At 37.4% G+C, this 19,067-nt stretch overlaps 1 protein-coding gene across 19 annotated transcripts in view; it reads left to right on the forward strand.

Annotated features, from left to right (window-relative positions):
• The window catches only part of LOC127986809 (protein NLRC5), a 229,160-nt gene that overhangs the window by 183,579 nt on the left and 26,514 nt on the right, over positions 1 to 19,067 (forward strand). For 18 of the 19 annotated variants that reach the window (XM_052589059.1, XM_052589055.1, XM_052589045.1 and 15 more), the window contains 16 exons: positions 682 to 855; positions 4,386 to 4,559; positions 4,935 to 5,105; positions 5,903 to 6,067; positions 6,291 to 6,455; positions 7,366 to 7,542; positions 7,661 to 7,831; positions 8,014 to 8,187; positions 8,368 to 8,538; positions 8,932 to 9,102; positions 15,983 to 16,156; positions 16,374 to 16,547; positions 16,647 to 16,820; positions 17,307 to 17,480; positions 17,652 to 17,813; positions 18,888 to 18,984. In XM_052589059.1, the coding sequence (XP_052445019.1) occupies positions 682 to 855; positions 4,386 to 4,559; positions 4,935 to 5,105; positions 5,903 to 6,067; positions 6,291 to 6,455; positions 7,366 to 7,542; positions 7,661 to 7,831; positions 8,014 to 8,187; positions 8,368 to 8,538; positions 8,932 to 9,102; positions 15,983 to 16,156; positions 16,374 to 16,547; positions 16,647 to 16,820; positions 17,307 to 17,480; positions 17,652 to 17,813; positions 18,888 to 18,984 (2,668 nt within the window). The remainder of the gene's footprint in view (positions 1 to 681; positions 856 to 4,385; positions 4,560 to 4,934; positions 5,106 to 5,902; positions 6,068 to 6,290; positions 6,456 to 7,365; positions 7,543 to 7,660; positions 7,832 to 8,013; positions 8,188 to 8,367; positions 8,539 to 8,931; positions 9,103 to 15,982; positions 16,157 to 16,373; positions 16,548 to 16,646; positions 16,821 to 17,306; positions 17,481 to 17,651; positions 17,814 to 18,887; positions 18,985 to 19,067) is intronic. The other variant, XM_052589044.1, reaches the window with a different exon arrangement.

Below are 19,067 nucleotides of genomic sequence, written 5' to 3' on the forward strand. Positions count from 1 at the left end.
TAAATTTAGACCAATAATTCTGACGTTCAGAATAATTCATCTACAATAAAAAGGAAAGTGGTTCATGCAGCTGATTTCATTTTTGTTAATGAATGAAATTTCTGAAATTTAACTTACTGGTTAACTAATTCATTTTGTTATTCTATTAAATTCCTGATCACAGTTTCAGGTGGAGTGAACTATAAAGTTTCAGTTTACTTGTTGTAGCCTAAGCAGTCACTCACCTTGCTCCATCATCAGCTGTTTTGGCATCTGTCCACTTCCTCAACACCACCAACATAATACAAGTATATTGCAATCCACCCTTATCTTCTAAGCACTAGTAGTCCTGATAGTAAATCAGGGCTTGAGTTGAAGCCACTTTTTCTTGAGTCACAATACTTAGTATTTGATACTAAAATAATGTTATCAAAATGCAACATCATCGGTTCACCAGAAGAAAAAATAATGTTTGGAAATTTTAAACACTATTTACATGTGGTTGGAAGCAGAGAAATACACTTTCATGAATCCAATTTACTTTTATGACCAATTTATTATTTACAAATAAAATTAATTCTGCTTCTGTTTCATGAATGAGGCTCAATGTTATCATCAACAATCAAAGATGCCATTGCTGAAAAGTAGGTCTTAAGATAAATTGAATAATGTTTCCTTTTTTTTTGTTTTCTTTCTCTGCAGGATGAATAAAAACAGTATTACTGAAGAAGGTTGTGCGGCTCTGACTTCAGCATTTAATTCAAATCCTTCTAACCTGACAGAGCTGGATCTGAGTGGAAATAAACTAGGAAACACAGGAATACAGAAAATTTGTTTGCTTTTGGAAAATCCACAATGCAAATTGGAGAAACTGAAGTGAGTATTTTCTATTATCCTTTTTTATAGGTATTTGTGTATTTAAACAATCTGTAAAGCATGAAATCCATGCCAAAGGGAGTTAATATATCCAGTAGAACATGCCTGTTTGATTAATTGCATCATTACATGGACAAAGGCAAAGGAGTTTAAAATTGTAGATTTTTTTGTAATCACTTTTTGAGAGTAACTCAGTGGGAGCAATATTGAGTACAAATGTTTTTTTAATGCATTGATCAGTTTTGTTAGCTCTTCATGTACTCTAGGGGTTGTGATTCTATATCTGCAACAATATTTAAAGAGCACTTGTAGCTTTTCTGAGATACATGTGTGAGTATATATTAGAGGTTGAACAACTTCAGATTTTTTTTTTTAAGTCGTCTTTTATGTGAAGAAAGTCGAGTCGAAATCGTTTGTCATTAATGAAAAAATAAGTTTGGAGCTGTAACAAACCCCCTGTGCACAGCTATGGCAAATGACACAGTGCTGCCCACATGGCTATTGCTCCTATAACAGCCCATTTTCATCAGTTCTTTTGCCTTTGGTTCGCTTTATTTCACACAGATTATATCTCACAGTAAAGATTACATTTATATGAATGCATTAGTGAGAGCGATTGCATGTGTGAATTATTTCTACATGGCGGCATCTCTCTAGTAGTATCTAGTAGTAGTAGTAGTAGTGTCTAGTAGTAGTGACATTGTGGGATTTAGTTAAGAAATATATGCTTGAACTTTTATGTTTCAACGCTATTTTATTGAGAAATCAAAGAACAGCGTTGACAGTACATTTCTGCGCTAAATGATTCTGTGCACATGTGATCTGCGTGTGACGTACGAGCTGCTGTCTGTACACTGAAAAAAGTAATAAGTAAATTTACTTAATTTTTATTTGGCAAGTTTTTGCACAAGCATTTTTCAAGTAAATTTAACACATTTGGAAATTAAGTAAATCTACTTAATGAAGTTAATTAAAAAAATAAAATAATAATAAGTACATTTTATTGAGTAAAATTTAATTAAATAATATTAAATTAATGCATTTAGCAGACACCTTTATCTAAAGCAACTTACAGTGCATTCAGGCTAACAATTTTCACCTTTCATGTGTTCCCGGGGAATCGAACCCCCAACTTTGCACTTGCAATGTTCTACCACTGAGCTACAGGAACACTTCAAGATCTTGTGAAAAATACGTGAAAATTTCACTTACTTACTTTTTTATTTTGGAAAAGTTTTTACTCTAACAAAAAAGCCCGAAACAGATATTCTAGAAATTTCTAAATGTAAAATTATTTTTTTCAAAAAAGTTTTATCAAATGAGGTTAAATAAGTCTCTCACTTCTGTCCCTTTAAACCAGTTTACAGCAAAAACAGCACGAAGGACTGGATGCACATGATAAATATTGGACTCTGTACAACTCAATAATTGACGATTATCATCACCAATATAAAGCATAACAACCTACACCTAGGTACAGGTTAACACCTGATGACATTTCTTCTGGGCTTTTGAGTAACAACAAATGTGTTTTAGAAACACACGGTTATAACAGCCAGAGAAAAGACTAAGACAGAAATCAAGGGTCAAGAGCCCAACTAAAGCAAACACTGATCTCTAACATGGTTACTTCAAATGAAACAATAAATCAACATCTTAACCTTAGTTCATTCTCAATAAGATCTTCTGTAGACGTCTGACAGAAATAAAGTCAGTCTGGTTATTAATAAGTGGAGCTGGTGATGCTGTTTATGGGGTTGTTTAATCAGATCTTGAGAGATTTCATGTATTTTATTTCAGTTGATTTCATCTAAGTCTGAAGTCAGTTGGAGTAGTTGTTGTGTTTCTCTTTTCTTCAGTGATTCTGTTTGTTAACAGCAGCTGTTCATCACTAATTCACAATCAGCACTTAGTTAATCAATTAATTACTTAATCGCAAAATTTTAAAACTTACATGGTTTAAATCAAGGCAATCTGTTTACTCAAATGGTTCGAGTAAAGTTTACTTATCGGGTTTTACAGTGCTATTTCTTTTGTCTGTTTTCTTAATTGCAGAATATTTATCATGTGAATCCAGTCCTTCGTGCTGTCTTTGCTGTAAACTGGTTTAAAGGGACAGAAGTGAGAGACTTATTTACCCTCATTTGATAAAACTGTTTTGAAAAAAATTATTTTACATTTAGAAATTTCTGGAATATCTGTTTCAGGTTTTTTATTAGTGTAAAAACTTTTCCAAAATAAAAAAATAAGAAAGTGAAATTTCACTCATTTTTGTCACAAAGTCTTGAAGTGTTCCTGTAGCTCAGTGGTAGAACATTGCATTAGCAAGTGCAAGGTTTGGGGTTCGATTCCCTGGGAACACGTGAAAATTGTTAGCCTGAATGCACTGTAAGTTGCTTTGGATAAAAGTGTCTGCTAAATACATTAATTTAATATTATTTACTCAATAAAATATAATTATTCGTTTTTTTTTTTTTCTTTTTTACTTAACTTAGTTAAGTAGATTTACTTAATTTCCAAATGTGTTAAATTTACTTGAAAAATGCTTGTGCAAAAACTTGCCAAATAAAAATTAAGTAAATTTACTTATTACTTTTTTCAGTGATAGCCTTTGAGTGTGCATTACAGTGCAGCAGCACTTAGATTAGAACAGCGATTAACTTTTTTTAGTTAAATTTCAGTATTTTTAACAATTTTAGTTGTTAAGTTTTTCAGTAGTACTGCCATAACTTGTGCTGTGTTCTCAACATCTTTTCTAATGGCTTCTTCTAAAATAGGTATAAAAAGACGTATAAAATAATTGACACTCTGAAATGTCTCGCACAAGTCATTCTTGTGAATGTGGCTCAGGATGATAAGCTTCTTCCTGAGTATCATTGTCAGACTTGTGCTCGGACTGAAATGGCAAAACTGATACCATAGAAAGTTATTACTGTGTAAATGAACATAAAAGGGGCCCTTTAATATACTTTTGTAAATGCATTTTTGATTAAATGAAACACTACTACTAGTAAAATGTTATTTTCAATTTATTTTTATTTTTTTAACTACTTATTGTAATCTTTAAATATTGTGTTCAATATTTGGAAATTCAAAATAATCAAGTCTTACTTTAGTATATTAATATAATATTATAATTTTTATTACCATTTTATATTGGTATTTATTCTATTCTTACCTTTGAAATATTTTAATTTTAAAGTAAGGTTGTTTTAGCAAACAACAAATAAGATAAGTTTAAGTTTTCTATTCTATTTTATTAAGGTAATTATTCTTTAATTTTACTTGATGTTTAATTTAATTCAGGGAACAAAATGGTTCTAAAAATAAGCAGATGTTATAATGGCATTTATAAGTTTTGCAAATATCAATATGAAGGCACAAATGCACTTTTTGGAAGTTTTTATGACAATATATTTTTCTACTTAGTTATGGATTTTTTAAAAGCAACATTTTGCTTTATGGATTTTTATTTTATTTAGAGTAGAACAGGCTGTACTTAATATTAATCTCTTTTTTTCCATTTACAGACTTTCAGACTGCGGTATCAATGGTGAAAATTACAAAACCTTGATTTCAGTTCTGAGATCAAGCCCTTCACGTCTGACAAAGCTAGATCTCACCGGAAACTATCCTGGAAAATTAGGGCTACAGTGGCTCTTTAAATTACTAAAGGGTGCAATGGGTAATTTAATGAACATCAGGTAATAAAATCATTCAATTACTTCAAGAGACAGAAATGTATTGAGCTGTTTGAAACATATTAAAGGGGGCAGATTAGTTGATGTGATACTGAATAACAGGTAGAGGAGTCGCTACAGTCACAAACTTGAATTTCATGAGTCTGACAAATTTTGTGACACAAATGTAATGTAAAACAATCATTACAATTTTGACAGATAATTAATTAAATAATTCATTAATTTATTACCTGATTAGGGTATTTTCTCAGTAAAAACTAAATTGAATTATAACAATTGACTTAAATATTACACTGGACTCATGATGAGGATGGGAGATGCAAAAGGTATAAAATTATAACAGTTATCTAATCTAAACTTCTCTTCTAATTTCTGTAGCTTTTTGAGTCCTGCTGCAGAGGAAGCGTATGAGTATCTCTTTAACATTCTGGGTACAAATCCTTTACTGCTCCAAGAACTGGATCTGAGCACAATTAAACTTGGAGACCTTGACTGGGAGAAACTCGCTGCACTTCTGCCGGACTCTCATTGCATAGTGGAGAAAATAAAGTAAGGGATTATGATTTTAGATATTATACATTTTCTAATCTGTTAACTGTGTATCTGCAAACCTTTGTGATGTAAGGAAGTTATTGTAACTAGTGTTGGGCGATATGGTAATTTTTCAAATCATCATATCGTCAGCCCATGAGATCTATGATACACAATATTATCGTGCATGTGTGGAGCAAGAGAGAGACTCTTTGTTCTTGTCATAGCAGAACTATTTGGTGTTTTAACCTGCGCAGGTGCGTGAGAGAGAGCTTATGGAATCACCAATAATCGAAAAAATATCATTTGAAACATACTGATAAACTAATGTTAATTATAAAAATACTGTTTTTAAAACAGCTAGTTCATATAGTCGGACACAACTGTCATACCACACGTCCTGTGACAAATGTACCGCATCTGCGCACAAATTCAGTTTCGAGCATCCAGTAATATAATCACACATGTCTTGTGGAGCTTTCGGAGAATACTTTCATTTGTCATTTTAACTGTTTGGAAACAGAGCGTAAATGTGGAAGTCCTTCAAACCTTTATTATCCTGTTGCGCCTTCTATTCGTTTGATACGTCTGACGTCACGTAGTCCTGCTTCCATGTCCAAACGCTCTATCAGTTACCATGAGAAAACAAAAAATGGTGCTAATATAAACTCACAATGTGATATAATACTACAGAGAAAGTTATTATCTTAACTTTTTACTCCATTCCAATGTCCCAGATAGCCAGACAATGAATGTCCAACCCCTAGTATATATGAATATCTGATAATAACAAATAATAATGTTTTTGTGTTTAGGCTGAATACTTGTGAGCTGACAGAGAAAAGCTGTTCAGTTCTAGCTACTGTTCTCTCCTCCAAACCCAACCTGAAAGAGATGAACCTGAACAACAGTCGTCTGCTGGACTCAGGAGTCAAACAGATCTGTGAGGGACTGAAGAAATCTAAGCTTGAAATACTAAAGTGGGTACATTTGCACATCGTGGAAACACAGACCATTACTTTAATGGCAGGAATATAATAATGTAGTACTTTATGATTTAGTGATTTGGACGAATTTGATCTGCACACACATATATATATATATATATATATATATATATATATATATATATATATATATATGTATGTATATGTATATATATATATAGTTTATTTTTTTTATTTTTTTTTACATTTTCTGTAGACTCTCAAACTGCAGTATCACTGAAGAAGGTTATAAAGCTCTGGCTTCAGCTCTGAGATCAAATCGTTCTCACCTGAAAGAGCTGGATCTCACAGGAAATGATCCTGGACAATCAGGAGTGAAGGAGCTTGTAAATGTACTGCAGGGTTATTTGTGTAAACTCAGGTAAGTGTTCTTAATATACATTGTAGCAGTTAGAAAATGAAACCATTATAAAAAAAATGGCTGGAAGGGATGTCAGTGTTTAATCGATTAACTAACCTTAAAAAAATAATGGCATTGGCTAATTACACATGTGATTGTTTGGCTTTTAGAAATTCTACTTCCGTTACAGTAGTGTTAAAAAATAAACAATACAAGTATGTTAGTGGTTATTTGGAGCTGATGAAGTTTAATTTCACATAAAATCTTGCAGTTTCTCTACACTCTTAAAAATAAAGGTGCTTCATGATGCCACCTTTTTTGTCTAAATGGTTCCATAAAGAACCTTTGACATCTGAAGAGTCTTTCTGTTTCACAAAAGGTTCTTTGTGGTGAAAGAAGGTTCTTCAGATTATAAAAAAGGTAAGAAACAAGGGTTCTTTATAGAACCTTTGACTGAATGGTTCTTTGTGGAACCAAAAATGGTTCTTCTATGGCATCGTTGTGTAGAACCCTTTAAGCAACTTTATTTTTAAGAGTGTATTTCTTTCGCTGCACATACAGAAAAATGTCCTATTGCAAGTTAAGCAATGGTATATTATTCTTGCGTCTTTGTTTTTCATTATTCTGCAATAATTTAGTTCCTGTATCACTTTCCAGTCATAGGCTTTGTTTGACACTATATTGATCTCAACTTGCCAAAAAAGAATACATAAATATTAAAAAAATAACGAAAACCTGAAATCATGGACAAGCACAAGTCTAGAGAAGCAGATGTTCTGTTAATTAATTTATGTTGAGGAACACACGTTACATGTCTGTTACTAATAAATGTCTGTTTGATCATGTGATTTTCCATGTTTATGGAAACTAGTTCTAAAATATTAATATCTTATTGCATGTAATGTTACTGTTATTCATCCGGTGTTTCCAGGTTTTTACAAAGTCCTGCAGCAGTTGAAGCCTGTCAGTATGTGACCAGAGTTCTCTGTATAAAAGACCCATTAACCCTGAGTGAGCTGAATCTGAGTAAACATAAACTAGAACTAAAGAATGTAGAGCAGCTTGCTGCCCTGATGCAGGATAAACACTGTAGACTCAACAAACTTCAGTAAGTATTATTTCCATTCATTGTACATTCACAGTATCTTAAATCAGATGAAGTGTAATCACTGAATATTGGCATCAAGTACCTTGTGTTGGTAAATTCTCCTCCTGTCACATTTTAGGCTGTGTGACTGTGATCTAACAGAGGAAAGCTGCTTAGTTCTTGCTACAGTCCTGAGATCAAACTCCAGTCTGAAAGAACTTGACATGAGCAACAATAATCTGAAGGATTCAGGAATAAAGAAACTCCAGAACGGATTAGAAAATAAAAACTGCACACTGCAGAAACTCAGGTAAGTCGAATGAAAATTTGATTTTAATATTTTATTTATTTTTAATCCGAGTCAAAATCTTATTGTAGCGAACAAAAGAAAGAGATGTTTCATTTTGATAGAAAGACTAAATAAAATCCATTTGAGATTTTTTTCAATATAAAACAATTTAGCAATTAGTTATAATAATATTTTTCCTGTAGACTCTCAGACTGTGGTATCACTGAAGAAGGTTATAAAGCTCTGGCTTCAGCTCTGAGATCAAACCCTTTACACCTGATAGAGCTGGATCTAACAGGAAATGATCCTGGACAATCAGGAGTGAAGGAGCTCACTGATTTACTACAGGATCCAAACTGTCAACTGAAGATACTGAGGTGAGGCGTGAAGAAATGAATAATATACAAACTGCATGTTTTTTATATATATTTTTTTTATATATACAATACATTAAAGATTTAAGGATTAAAAACAATTATTACTGGTAGTTTTAGCAGTATTTTACATTACGTCACAAAATATGAGTACTGAATTGAATCCTGCTTCAAAATCTGCAGGTTTTTTGGTCCGGATGCAGAAAGGGCTTCTGAATATGTGCCTGGACTTGTGGGTAAAAACCTGTTGCTGGTAAAAGAGTTGAATCTGAGTGATGTTAAACTAGGAGACACACGAGTGAATCAGATCGCTGCTCTACTGAGGAATAAACACTGTCAACTCAACACGATATTGTGAGTATTTTACATGGTTTATTGTAACTTTTAATAGTGTAAACCACATATTAAACAAAACACAATATAATGAAAAAGATGACAAATCATATCAGATATGATGTTATATCTGGATCATCTTGCCTGTGCCAGAAAAGTAAACCTAGCCGAATTCTGACCTATAGCTTTAATTTGCAGGAAGCCTGCATGCTATTACTTATCTTAACTTCTCTATCCACCATAATGTGGTTTGATATCCAAATATAGATATTATTATTTCTGTAACTTAAGACAGCACAAGATTCAAAACTGAAAACATAGATAGGCTATCTAAAAAAATAAATCAATAAAAAATAAATCAGTTTGATTCAATAAATCAGTTTGATTCAATGTCTGTTCTCTCTCTGTCTTCAGTCTGTGTAGATGCAGTATTACACAGAAACAGTGTCTCATCCTGACTTCAGCTCTGAAATCAAACCCATCACACCTGAGAGAACTGGACCTCAGTGGGAATAAAATAAATACAGGAGTAAATCACTTATGCGACATACTGAGGTATTCACACAGTAAACTGGAGAGACTGAGGTGAGGAACATGCATACAGAACAAACAAAAAAAAAAGTATATATATATATATATATATAAATTCTGCCGAAGGCATTCAGAATATGTGTTACCCAAATAAAATTGACAAACAGTAAGTCTTTGAGAAGGGGTTTATCAAGCTAGATGGTACATTAGAAAAGGGGCTCAAAATGCATCACAAAGTGCTTGAAAAAGCTGTAAACTAATTCCACATTGTACAAGGTGCAAACAACCTTATTTCATTTAAAATAAAATTTCATAAAAAAAAAAAAAAAAAAAATCATTAGGCTATTTTTGGTGCCCCCTCAGCACTTGGTGCCATACGCACAGTGCGTGATGCGCGTGGTGGGAGCGGCGGCGCTGGGTGTCAAGGTACAGAAACCAAATAATTAAATGAAAAATAGCACTGGATAGTCTTCAATGTAAAAATGAAATATACAATCAAACCTACATTTATTCAGACACCTTCAACATTTCTCACATTATTACAGTTTTGCTATAAATATCAAAAATTATATCTGGTGTCTGAATAATTTTTGGTTTGACTGTTAAAACTACAAAGTAATTCATTCAAGAGCAGTGAGTGATTTTCTTTCCTTTTCTTGGATTAACATTACTGCAGCCAGTAGCTAAATTAGGCGCGGTAAGAGTCGATGAACGTATCCAATATAATACACATCCCATTTTTTTCCTCAAATGTTTACTTTCACTTAAGAAATAACTGACAGTTTTTTCTAGCATAATTTCCAAGGTGGATATTTTGACATATTATTATTTTGTATGTATTTGTCGACACAAGAGCAAAAATAAGCAAATTCGATGTTCAAGTGTTTTGATGCCTTTCTCTGCGTGAGCCCTGAACACCAGAACACCGCCAGTACTGAATTGCGCTCTTTCACATCTTTTTGTTTGTTCAAACTACTTTGTTCAGGTGCAGGAGGGACTTCGAGAACTTCACAGAAGAGAGCTCGGTTTAGTGTCGCTGTCCGTGATACGCGGCTCTCGCTCTCTCTCTCTCCGCACCGAACACAACGCGAGTAACCGGCTACTCTGTTCAGCTTTTCCGTGTCTTGTTTTTGGATGCTTTAATGTTTAAATTCGACATGTGAAAAAGATAAGCTTTCGTGACGATGCGCAGCAGTGGCCCTTCAACTGTCCTGAGCATCTTTTTAGGCTGGTCTCAGCCAGTCGGTTATAAAAAAATATAAAGTTGATAGTCATCATAGCTTGCTTAGTATAGACCCAGTTCCCAGCCCAACTTTGAGAAAAAAATTTTTTATCGCCCGATAAGAGTCTCACGTTAACGCAGCACGTATATATATATATATATATATATATATATATATATATATATATATATATATATATATATATATATATATATATATATATATATTGTCAGAACCTTTGTGTTGCAATGTGTTATTTTGGCCACTAGAGGTCCCCAATGTGCACTCACGTCAACATTGTGCCTTTTGTAATCAGTGTAATTGTTTTCACATGTTTCTCATTCTGGGCTGTCTATTTAAGCTGATCACTTCCTTTGTATCTTTGCTTGGTTATTATTGTTCCTAAGCAAGTTGCTGCCGTAAGTCTGCTCTAGTTACAAGATCTATTCTTTGAAAGTATTTTTTGAATTGTTTTCCTGAGAATAGTTTTGCAGTTTTCTCTCTGAGTTTTTGTTTTGGAGACTGTTTTCTATTTTTGACCCGTTCTGGTCTGAGGATTTTCCTGTTTTATAACCTAACTCTATACAAAGGATATTTTGTTCCCTTTTGCTGTTTTTGTTAAATAAACTCTTCTGAGTTAAGTTTACAAGGCGTCTGACTATTTGGGTTCAACTACCTCCTGTGGCTCAGCGGTAGAAATTAAGACTCTGGCATCAGAGACCCAAGTTCGAGCCCCGGTCCTGACAGAATAACCAAGCCACATTATGAACCCAGAGGCGCCAAATCCTCAAGAACTCCTTGCCACAGCTGCTCAGTATGAGTCCACAGTCCAACGCCATGAGTCAGCACTAGCTCAGCAGGAGGCTTTGATGGCTAGACACTCCCAGTTGCTGTCTGATCTCATGACTTCGGTCCGTCAGATCTTTGACCGGCTGCCCTCTACCTCAGTTACTGCTTCTCCTGCTGCCTCTGTACCCCTTCCAGATTCTCGAGTGCTCTCTCCTCTAAGTGAACCCCGCCTACCTCCACCACAACATTTCTCAGGTGACCCTAATGCATGTGATGGGTTCCTGACTCAATGCTCTCTCACGTTTGAACTACAACCATCGTCCTTCCCCTCAGATCGAGCCAAGATAGCGTATGTCATCACCCTCCTTTCTGGCAAAGCTCTTTCTTGGGCAACCGCGGTCTGGAAGGCACAAGCCCCCTTCTGTTCAAGTTATTCCGCATTCGAAAAGGAGTTCAAGCGAGTCTTCGATCACCCCTTCAGTGGCCAACAAGCCTCAAAGAGACTTCTCACCCTCCGTCAAGGTAATGGCAGTGCAGCTGAGTATGCCATTCAGTTTCGGACCGTTGCAGCAGGGAGTGGTTGGAACAATGAGGCCCTCATGGTGTGTTTCCTGAATGGTCTGTCAGAGGCAATCAAGGATGATCTGGCTACCAGAGAACCTGCTGTTGATCTGGAAACTCTCATGGACCAAGCAATCCGACTGGATAATCGCCTGAGAGAGAGAAGCCGGAACCGCCCATCTATTTCCTCATGGTCTGCCAGTCCAGCTCTTGCTCAAATGCCACCAGTGCCCCAAGATTCTTCGGAACCCATGCAATTGGGTAGGGCTAGACGTTCCCCCTCGGAACGAGACCGTCGTATGAGAGAGCGCTGTTGTCTTTATTGTGGATTGTATGGTCATTTTCGCTCCACCTGCCCCAAGCTTTCGGGAAACGCCCAGTCCCATACAGACAAGGAAGGACTGTGACGGGAGTTACACGCACCACTTCACCTTCCAACTCTGGGCTGTTCCTTCCAATCACACTCACTTTGAGAGGACAAAAACACCAACTAGAGGCATTGATTGATTCTGGCGCTGCCGGGAATTTCATGGATGTTTCTCTTGCTAAGAGTCTTCAGATCTCTACTTATTCTCTTCCTGCACCCCTAACTGTGACAGCCTTGGATGGAAGACCATTGTCTCCCGGGAAAGTAACCCACCTCACCTCTCTCCTTGGTCTCACCACTTACCAGCACCAGGAGAGAATGTGCTTTCACCTTATACAGTCTCCAGAGTTCCCTGTTATCCTCGGTCACCCATGGCTTCTCCAGCATAATCCACACGTTGACTGGTCGACTGGCACTGTTCTAGGTTGGGGTCCCACCTGTCAGACTAAATGCTTGGCCCAGAACCCCCCTGACCTTATTCTCGAGTCCCAAGAAACCATAGATCTGTCTCAAGTCCCTGCTCCATACCACCACCTCAAAGCAGTGTTCAGTAAAAGGAAGGCCACCTCCTTACCACCTCAACGGCCTTATGACTGCGCCATTGATCTACTCCCGGGTACCTGTCCCCCCAGAGGTCGTATATTCTCTTTGTCTCCCCCTGAACGAACTGCTATGGACCGATACATTAATGAAGCTCTTGTGGCAGGCATCATCCAACCATCCACTTCCCCTGCTGGAGCTGGATTCTTTTTTGTTGGGAAGAAGGATGGCGGACTTCGACCATGTATTGATTACAGGGGCCTTAATAAGATAACCATTCGAAACCGTTATCCCTTGCCACTAATGACAACTGCATTTGAAATGCTGCAAGAAGCCTCCATCTTCACTAAGCTTGACTTGCGCAACGCCTACCATCTTGTTCGCATTAGGCAAGGAGATGAGTGGAAAACTGCCTTCAACACGCCCACTGGGCACTATGAATAGTTAGTTATGCCCTTTGGCCTCACTAATGCTCCCGCAGTATTTCAAGCTCTCATCAATGATGTTCTCAGAGACATGTTAAACCAATTTGTTTTTGTCTACTTAGACGATATCCTCATCTTCTCGAGTTCCCTCCAAGAGCATGTAAAACACGTCAGTAAGGTTCTGAGGCGCCTTCTTGATAACCATCTTTATGTTAAACCTGAGAAATGTGAGTTTCATGTGACCAAGGTTCAGTTCCTGGGGTTCATCATCAAGCCTGGCCAAATACAAATGGATCCTCAAAAGGTTCAAGTTGTTGTGGATTGGCCCTCCCCCTCATCGGTAAAAGAGGTACAGCGTTTCCTTGGCTTTGCCAAATTTTATCGCAAATTCATCCGGAACTTCAGTACTGTGGCGGCTCCTTTATCTGCTCTCACCAAGGGGAACACAACCAGCTTTTCTTGGGGACCTGAAGCAGAGTTGGCTTTCAACAAACTGAAGAAATATTTCACCTCTGCACCTATTCTCATTCTCCCAAACCCAGATAGACCATTCATCGTGGAAGTCGATGCTTCAGATGTAGGGGTTGGAGCTGTATTATCCCAGAGAGGAGAGGACAACAAGCTGCATCCATGTGCATTCCTTTCCCACCGCCTTACACCAACTGAAAGCAACTATCATGTAGGGGATCGAGAGTTACTGGCAGTCAAGTTAGCGCTTGAAGAGTGGAGACATTGGCTTGAGGGGGCCAAACACCCATTCCAAGTACTGACGGACCACAAGAATCTGGAATATATTCAGCAGGCAAAGCGACTCAACCCCCGCCAGGCACGTTGGTCCTTATTTTTCAATAGATTCCAGTTCATCTTGTCCTACCGCCCTGGCTCTAAGAACCTAAAGCCTGATGCCTTGTCCCGAGCATATGTTAAAACTCCACAGGAAGATTGTGTTGCACCAATTATCCCAAGTTCCAAGATATTAGCCCCTATCAGGTGGAATCTGGAAGATACAGTAAAACAAGCCCAAGCCAGAGAACCAGACCCAGAAGGGGGGCCTACCCACTGTCTGTTTGTCCCTAAAGCTGTCCGCTCTCAGATCCTCCAGTGGGGACACTCCTCTCGTCTCACGTGTCATCCTGGTACCTCACGCACTCTTGAGTTCCTCCAAAGACGATTTTGGTGGCCAACTATCAAGGAGGATGTGACCACATTTGTGAACGCATGTCCCACATGCAACCAAAATAAAATCTCTCACCACTCTCCGCAAGGGCTATTGCACCCTCTCCCCATACCTCATAGACCTTGGTCCCATCTTTCCATGGATTTTATCACTGGTCTTCCACTATCACAAGGCAACACCACTATTATGGTCATAGTAGATAGATTTTCCAAGGCCGCCAGATTTATTCCTCTGCCTAAACTACCCACCGCAAAACAAACTGCTGAATTGGTCATAAATCATGTGTTCAGAGTCTTTGGAATTCCACAAGACATCGTCTCTGATCGAGGACCCCAGTTTTCCTCCCGATTCTGGCGGGCTTTTTGTCAATCTCTGGGGGCTACAGTGAGCCTGTCTTCTGGGTTTCACCCAGAGTCCAATGGACAAACTGAGCGGCTTAACCAAGATCTTGAGACTACACTGAGATGTATGGCAGCTAACAGTCCTTCCTCTTGGTCTTCATTCATCATGTGGGCAGAATACGCACACAATACCCTTCGCTCCTCTGCAACAGGCATGTCCCCTTTCGAGTGCCAGTTTGGTTACACCCCTCCACTATTCCCTGAACAAGAGGTGGAGGTTGCAGTTCCCTCTGCTCATCAATTTGTTAAACGCTGCCGCCAGACATGGAAAAAAGCCAGACTCAAGCTCCTTAGGGCCTCTCAGCAATACCAGCACCAGGCAAATCGCAGACGCAGACCTGCCCCCACTCTGCGCCCTGGCCAAAGAGTCTGGCTCTCCACTAAGAACATTCCCTTGCGGGTGGAGTCCCGCAAACTTTCCCAGAGATTCATTGGCCCCTTCAGGATTGCCAGGAAAGTGAACCCAGTTACCTATCAATTGTACTTGCCTAAGTCTTTGAAAATTAATCCAACTTTTCATGTCTCCCTGTTAAAACCTGTTGTCTTCTCCTTTTCTTGCGACAGGAAGACCTCCTCCTCCTCGTATCATCGGGGGCCAGCCAGCTTACACAGTCCACAGAATACTAGATGTCCGTCAAGTACGTGGGTCCCGGCAGTATCTTGTGGACTGGGAAGGCTATGGTCCCGAGGAGCGCTCCTGGGTTCCTGCTAAGGACATCTTAGACCCCAAACTAGTGCAAGAATTTTACGCTCGCAAGACCAGTTGTCCTGGAGGGAACGTCAGGAGCCGTTCCTAGAGGGAGGGGTCCTGTCAGAACCTTTGTGTTGCAATGTGTTATTTTGGCCACTAGAGGTCCCCAATGTGCACTCACGTCAACATTGTGCCTTTTGTAATCAGTGTAATTGTTTTCACATGTTTCTCATTCTGGGCTGTCTATTTAAGCTGATCACTTCCTTTGTATCTTTGCTTGGTTATTATTGTTCCTAAGCAAGTTGCTGCCGTAAGTGTGCTCTAGTTACAAGATCTATTCTTTGAAAGTATTTTTTGAATTGTTTTCCTGAGAATAGTTTTGCAGTTTTCTCTCTGAGTTTTTGTTTTGGAGACTGTTTTCTATTTTTGACCCGTTCTGGTCTGAGGATTTTCCTGTTTTATAACCTAACTCTATACAAAGGATATTTTGTTCCCTTTTGCTGTTTTTGTTAAATAAACTCTTCTGAGTTAAGTTTACAAGGCGTCTGACTATTTGGGTTCAACTACCTCCTGTGGCTCAGCGGTAGAAATTAAGACTCTGGCATCAGAGACCCAAGTTTGAGCCCCGGTCCTGACAATATATATATATATATATATATATATATATATATATATATATATATATATATATATATATATATATATATATTGGTATTTAAGGAAAATGAGTTGTATTTTAAACTAATTTCTCTGAATGTAGGTTCAGTGGATGTGAAATAAAAGATGAAGGTTGTTCTGCTGTGAGTTCAGCTCTGAAATCAAACCCATCACATTTGAGAGAACTGGACCTGAGTGGAAATCATCTAGGAGACTCTGGAGTGAAAAACATCAGTGATCTACTGATGAACCCACGATGCAAGCTGGAAATACTCAAGTATGCAATTTTATGCTGTATAGAAATTACAGTGTGATTCAAGTTTATAATTGTGTTGGTTATTTGAAACGATTGGAGCCAAAAATAATAGTGTTTATAGCACTACAGCGTCTGGAATTTGCCTTTTAGTTTATACTAGCTGTTTTTAATTACATGCTGTAGCACTTAAGTAAGGTGGTCATTGTAGATTAACCCATTTTCCCTTTTCGGTCTTCAGTTTGTGTGGATGCAGTATTACAGAGAAATATTGTCTCAGCTTGACTTCAGCTCTGAAATCAAACCCATCACACCTGAGAGAGCTGGACCTCAGTGTGAATCAGATTAATAAGACAGGGGTGAATCACTTATGTGACGTACTGAAGGATTCAGCCTGTAAACTGGAGAGATTGAGGTGAGGAACATTTGCATACAAGACAAAATAAATGTTTGTGCTATTTAAACGAATAAGATTGAAGAGGGGGGGGGGTTTGTCTCATTGTTCCGAATTTAGGTTCAGAGGTTGTGAAATGACAGATGAAGGATGTTCTGCACTGACTTCAGCTCTGAAATCAAACCCATCACATCTGAGAGAACTGGACCTCAGTGGAAATCAACTAGGAGACTCTGGAGTGAAAAACATCAGTGATCTACTGATGAACCCACAATGCAAACTTGGAAAACTAGCGTTAGTAACATTACAAAATAGCTACAAAATAGTAATTTTGCACTTCCATGTTAGTCATATGGTCATAATAGCTAATGCCCAGAAATTTTAGACAGCGTTGGATTTCCACAGCCTGAGTTGTCTTCTCAAGTTCATCTGTCATTATCCATGATTTACATACAGGAAGATAAAAATAACTGGAACATGAATATGCCTAGATTTAATTTAAGGGTGATGTTCTTGTCCCTTTATATTGGCTTTAGTCTTTAAGTGCTATTGTAGTCTGGGCTATCCTGGCCATAATTTCTGGTTTGGAACTCTAATCAGATATCAGGGCACCAAGGTATTTGAATTGAGAGACTGATTCCAGGCACTGGTTCTGGATGGTTTGGGACAATCAAATCTTTCTCCATGAAATAATACCCAAGGTTTAATGATGTATGACATATGTACTCAAAGATCTGAGTCTCTTTTTTTCTTTTTTTTTCTTTTTTTTTCTGTCTTCAGTCTGTGTGGATGCAGTATTACAGAGAAACAGTGTCTCATCCTGACTTCAGCTTTGAAATCAAACCCATCACACCTGAGAGAACTGGAACTCAGTGGAAATAAAATAGAAAACACAGGAGTGAATCACTTATGTGACGTACTGAAGAGTTCACACTGTAAACTGGAGAGACTGAGGTGAGGAGCTCTATATATTAGTCAAAATGAATAACAATCAGTTTTAAACAAGATATTTTATACTCAGTATTTTGTGAAGAGCCTGAGTATACAGTGTATTTATAGAAAGTTATTTGTTATTGATATTTGTTTTTAAGACTTATCTTTCTCTGTCTGTCTGTCTTCTTCTAGTCTAAATGACTGTGGCATTACAGATGTTTCTTATTTGGCTCAGTCTTTGGATAAGAAGACATCATTACATTTTCTAAAAGAACTTGATCTGAGTAACAATAAAATAGTAAACTCAAAGACGCAGCTCACTGAGGTGCTAAAAGAATCAGGCTGTGAACTGAGGTGAGTAAACAGCACTTTGTGGAATAGAGATCTACCTATACCTCATACATAGAAAGTCTTCCAAATATTTGTGAAAGGAACATTTTCATTCATCTTTATTAAGTCAAGTTCTTGTGTCAGAACAACAATTTGAAATGAATTAGCCTGTTTCACCAAACTAGTTAAGCACAAACCTTGCCCCACCTGTCAAAAAGTGTCATGTTTGGTTTAGGTTTGGGGGTTAGTATTTGTTTAATCTTTGAGTTGTTAATTAACACTGCAACTGAAATAAAAATCTGAGTAAAATCATTGAATCAGGCTGGGTTTGTGCTAAACTGGTATGAGGGAAATCACTCGATTAATAAAATATTGAACACAAAGAAGGTCAGGACAGAAACCATGCAACTACAACAATAGCTTTATTAAATGCTTTAACAGAAGAAAATGATTATACTGAAGACAGACTGATAATTGTGGGCCGACTGTAGGAAAATGCTGCACTCCTGGTAAAATCAGTGCAGATACTAGGCTCAGCTCACAGTCGTCCACCATCACATGATCAATGTTTCTGTCTTTTCAGTCACGTTCAACATCATTTATTTTACTTTCAGTTACTGTACATTAGAAATCCCCAACACACAAATGGAAACTTTTGTCTAATATAGTGTATGCTCCTGAGATCTCATGTGCTTATAAATAACTTTTCATGTTCCGGCTTAGAGAGTTTTGAGTTCACAAGAGTCGTTTTTATTAGAAGAAACATGTTTTTGCTCCTTGACATTTATCCTATGTAAACTGTGGGATGTAATATCTTTTTTATTCCTGATTTGTTGGAATAAATGTAAACCATACACTCATCCTCGTCTTTTCCCTTACAAAGACTGGGTTTATAGAACTTTTTATAGTCACAATAACATTAAGACAGAAGTGTATGAATGTTATTTGAATCAGTCACTAGTCTGTTCACAGCAATATTAATGTTAGTGTAATCTGTTACCATTTTTGTAGAAAAGTAATGTCAGAAATGTGGTAACGAATTTGCAACTTGTTACAGCCAACACTGATTTTTTTCTGTTATCCGATTCCTTCTTACAGACTAGACCGTGAAAGCTGGCTCATAACTGGTCTAAAACGCATTGGTGGATGGTTTGGGTATTCAAGAAGATGTACAAACAGAACCCTTCAAGCACAGGTAAGAGATCCTCAGAAGAGCCTCACTATAGTACTGTGTCTATGGGGATAAAGTAATATGTGTGATGTGAAGTTTGTTCAGCA

The sequence above is a fragment of the Carassius gibelio genome, chromosome B22 (genome assembly GCF_023724105.1).
Source record: "Carassius gibelio isolate Cgi1373 ecotype wild population from Czech Republic chromosome B22, carGib1.2-hapl.c, whole genome shotgun sequence".
Classification (NCBI taxonomy): domain Eukaryota; kingdom Metazoa; phylum Chordata; class Actinopteri; order Cypriniformes; family Cyprinidae; genus Carassius; species Carassius gibelio.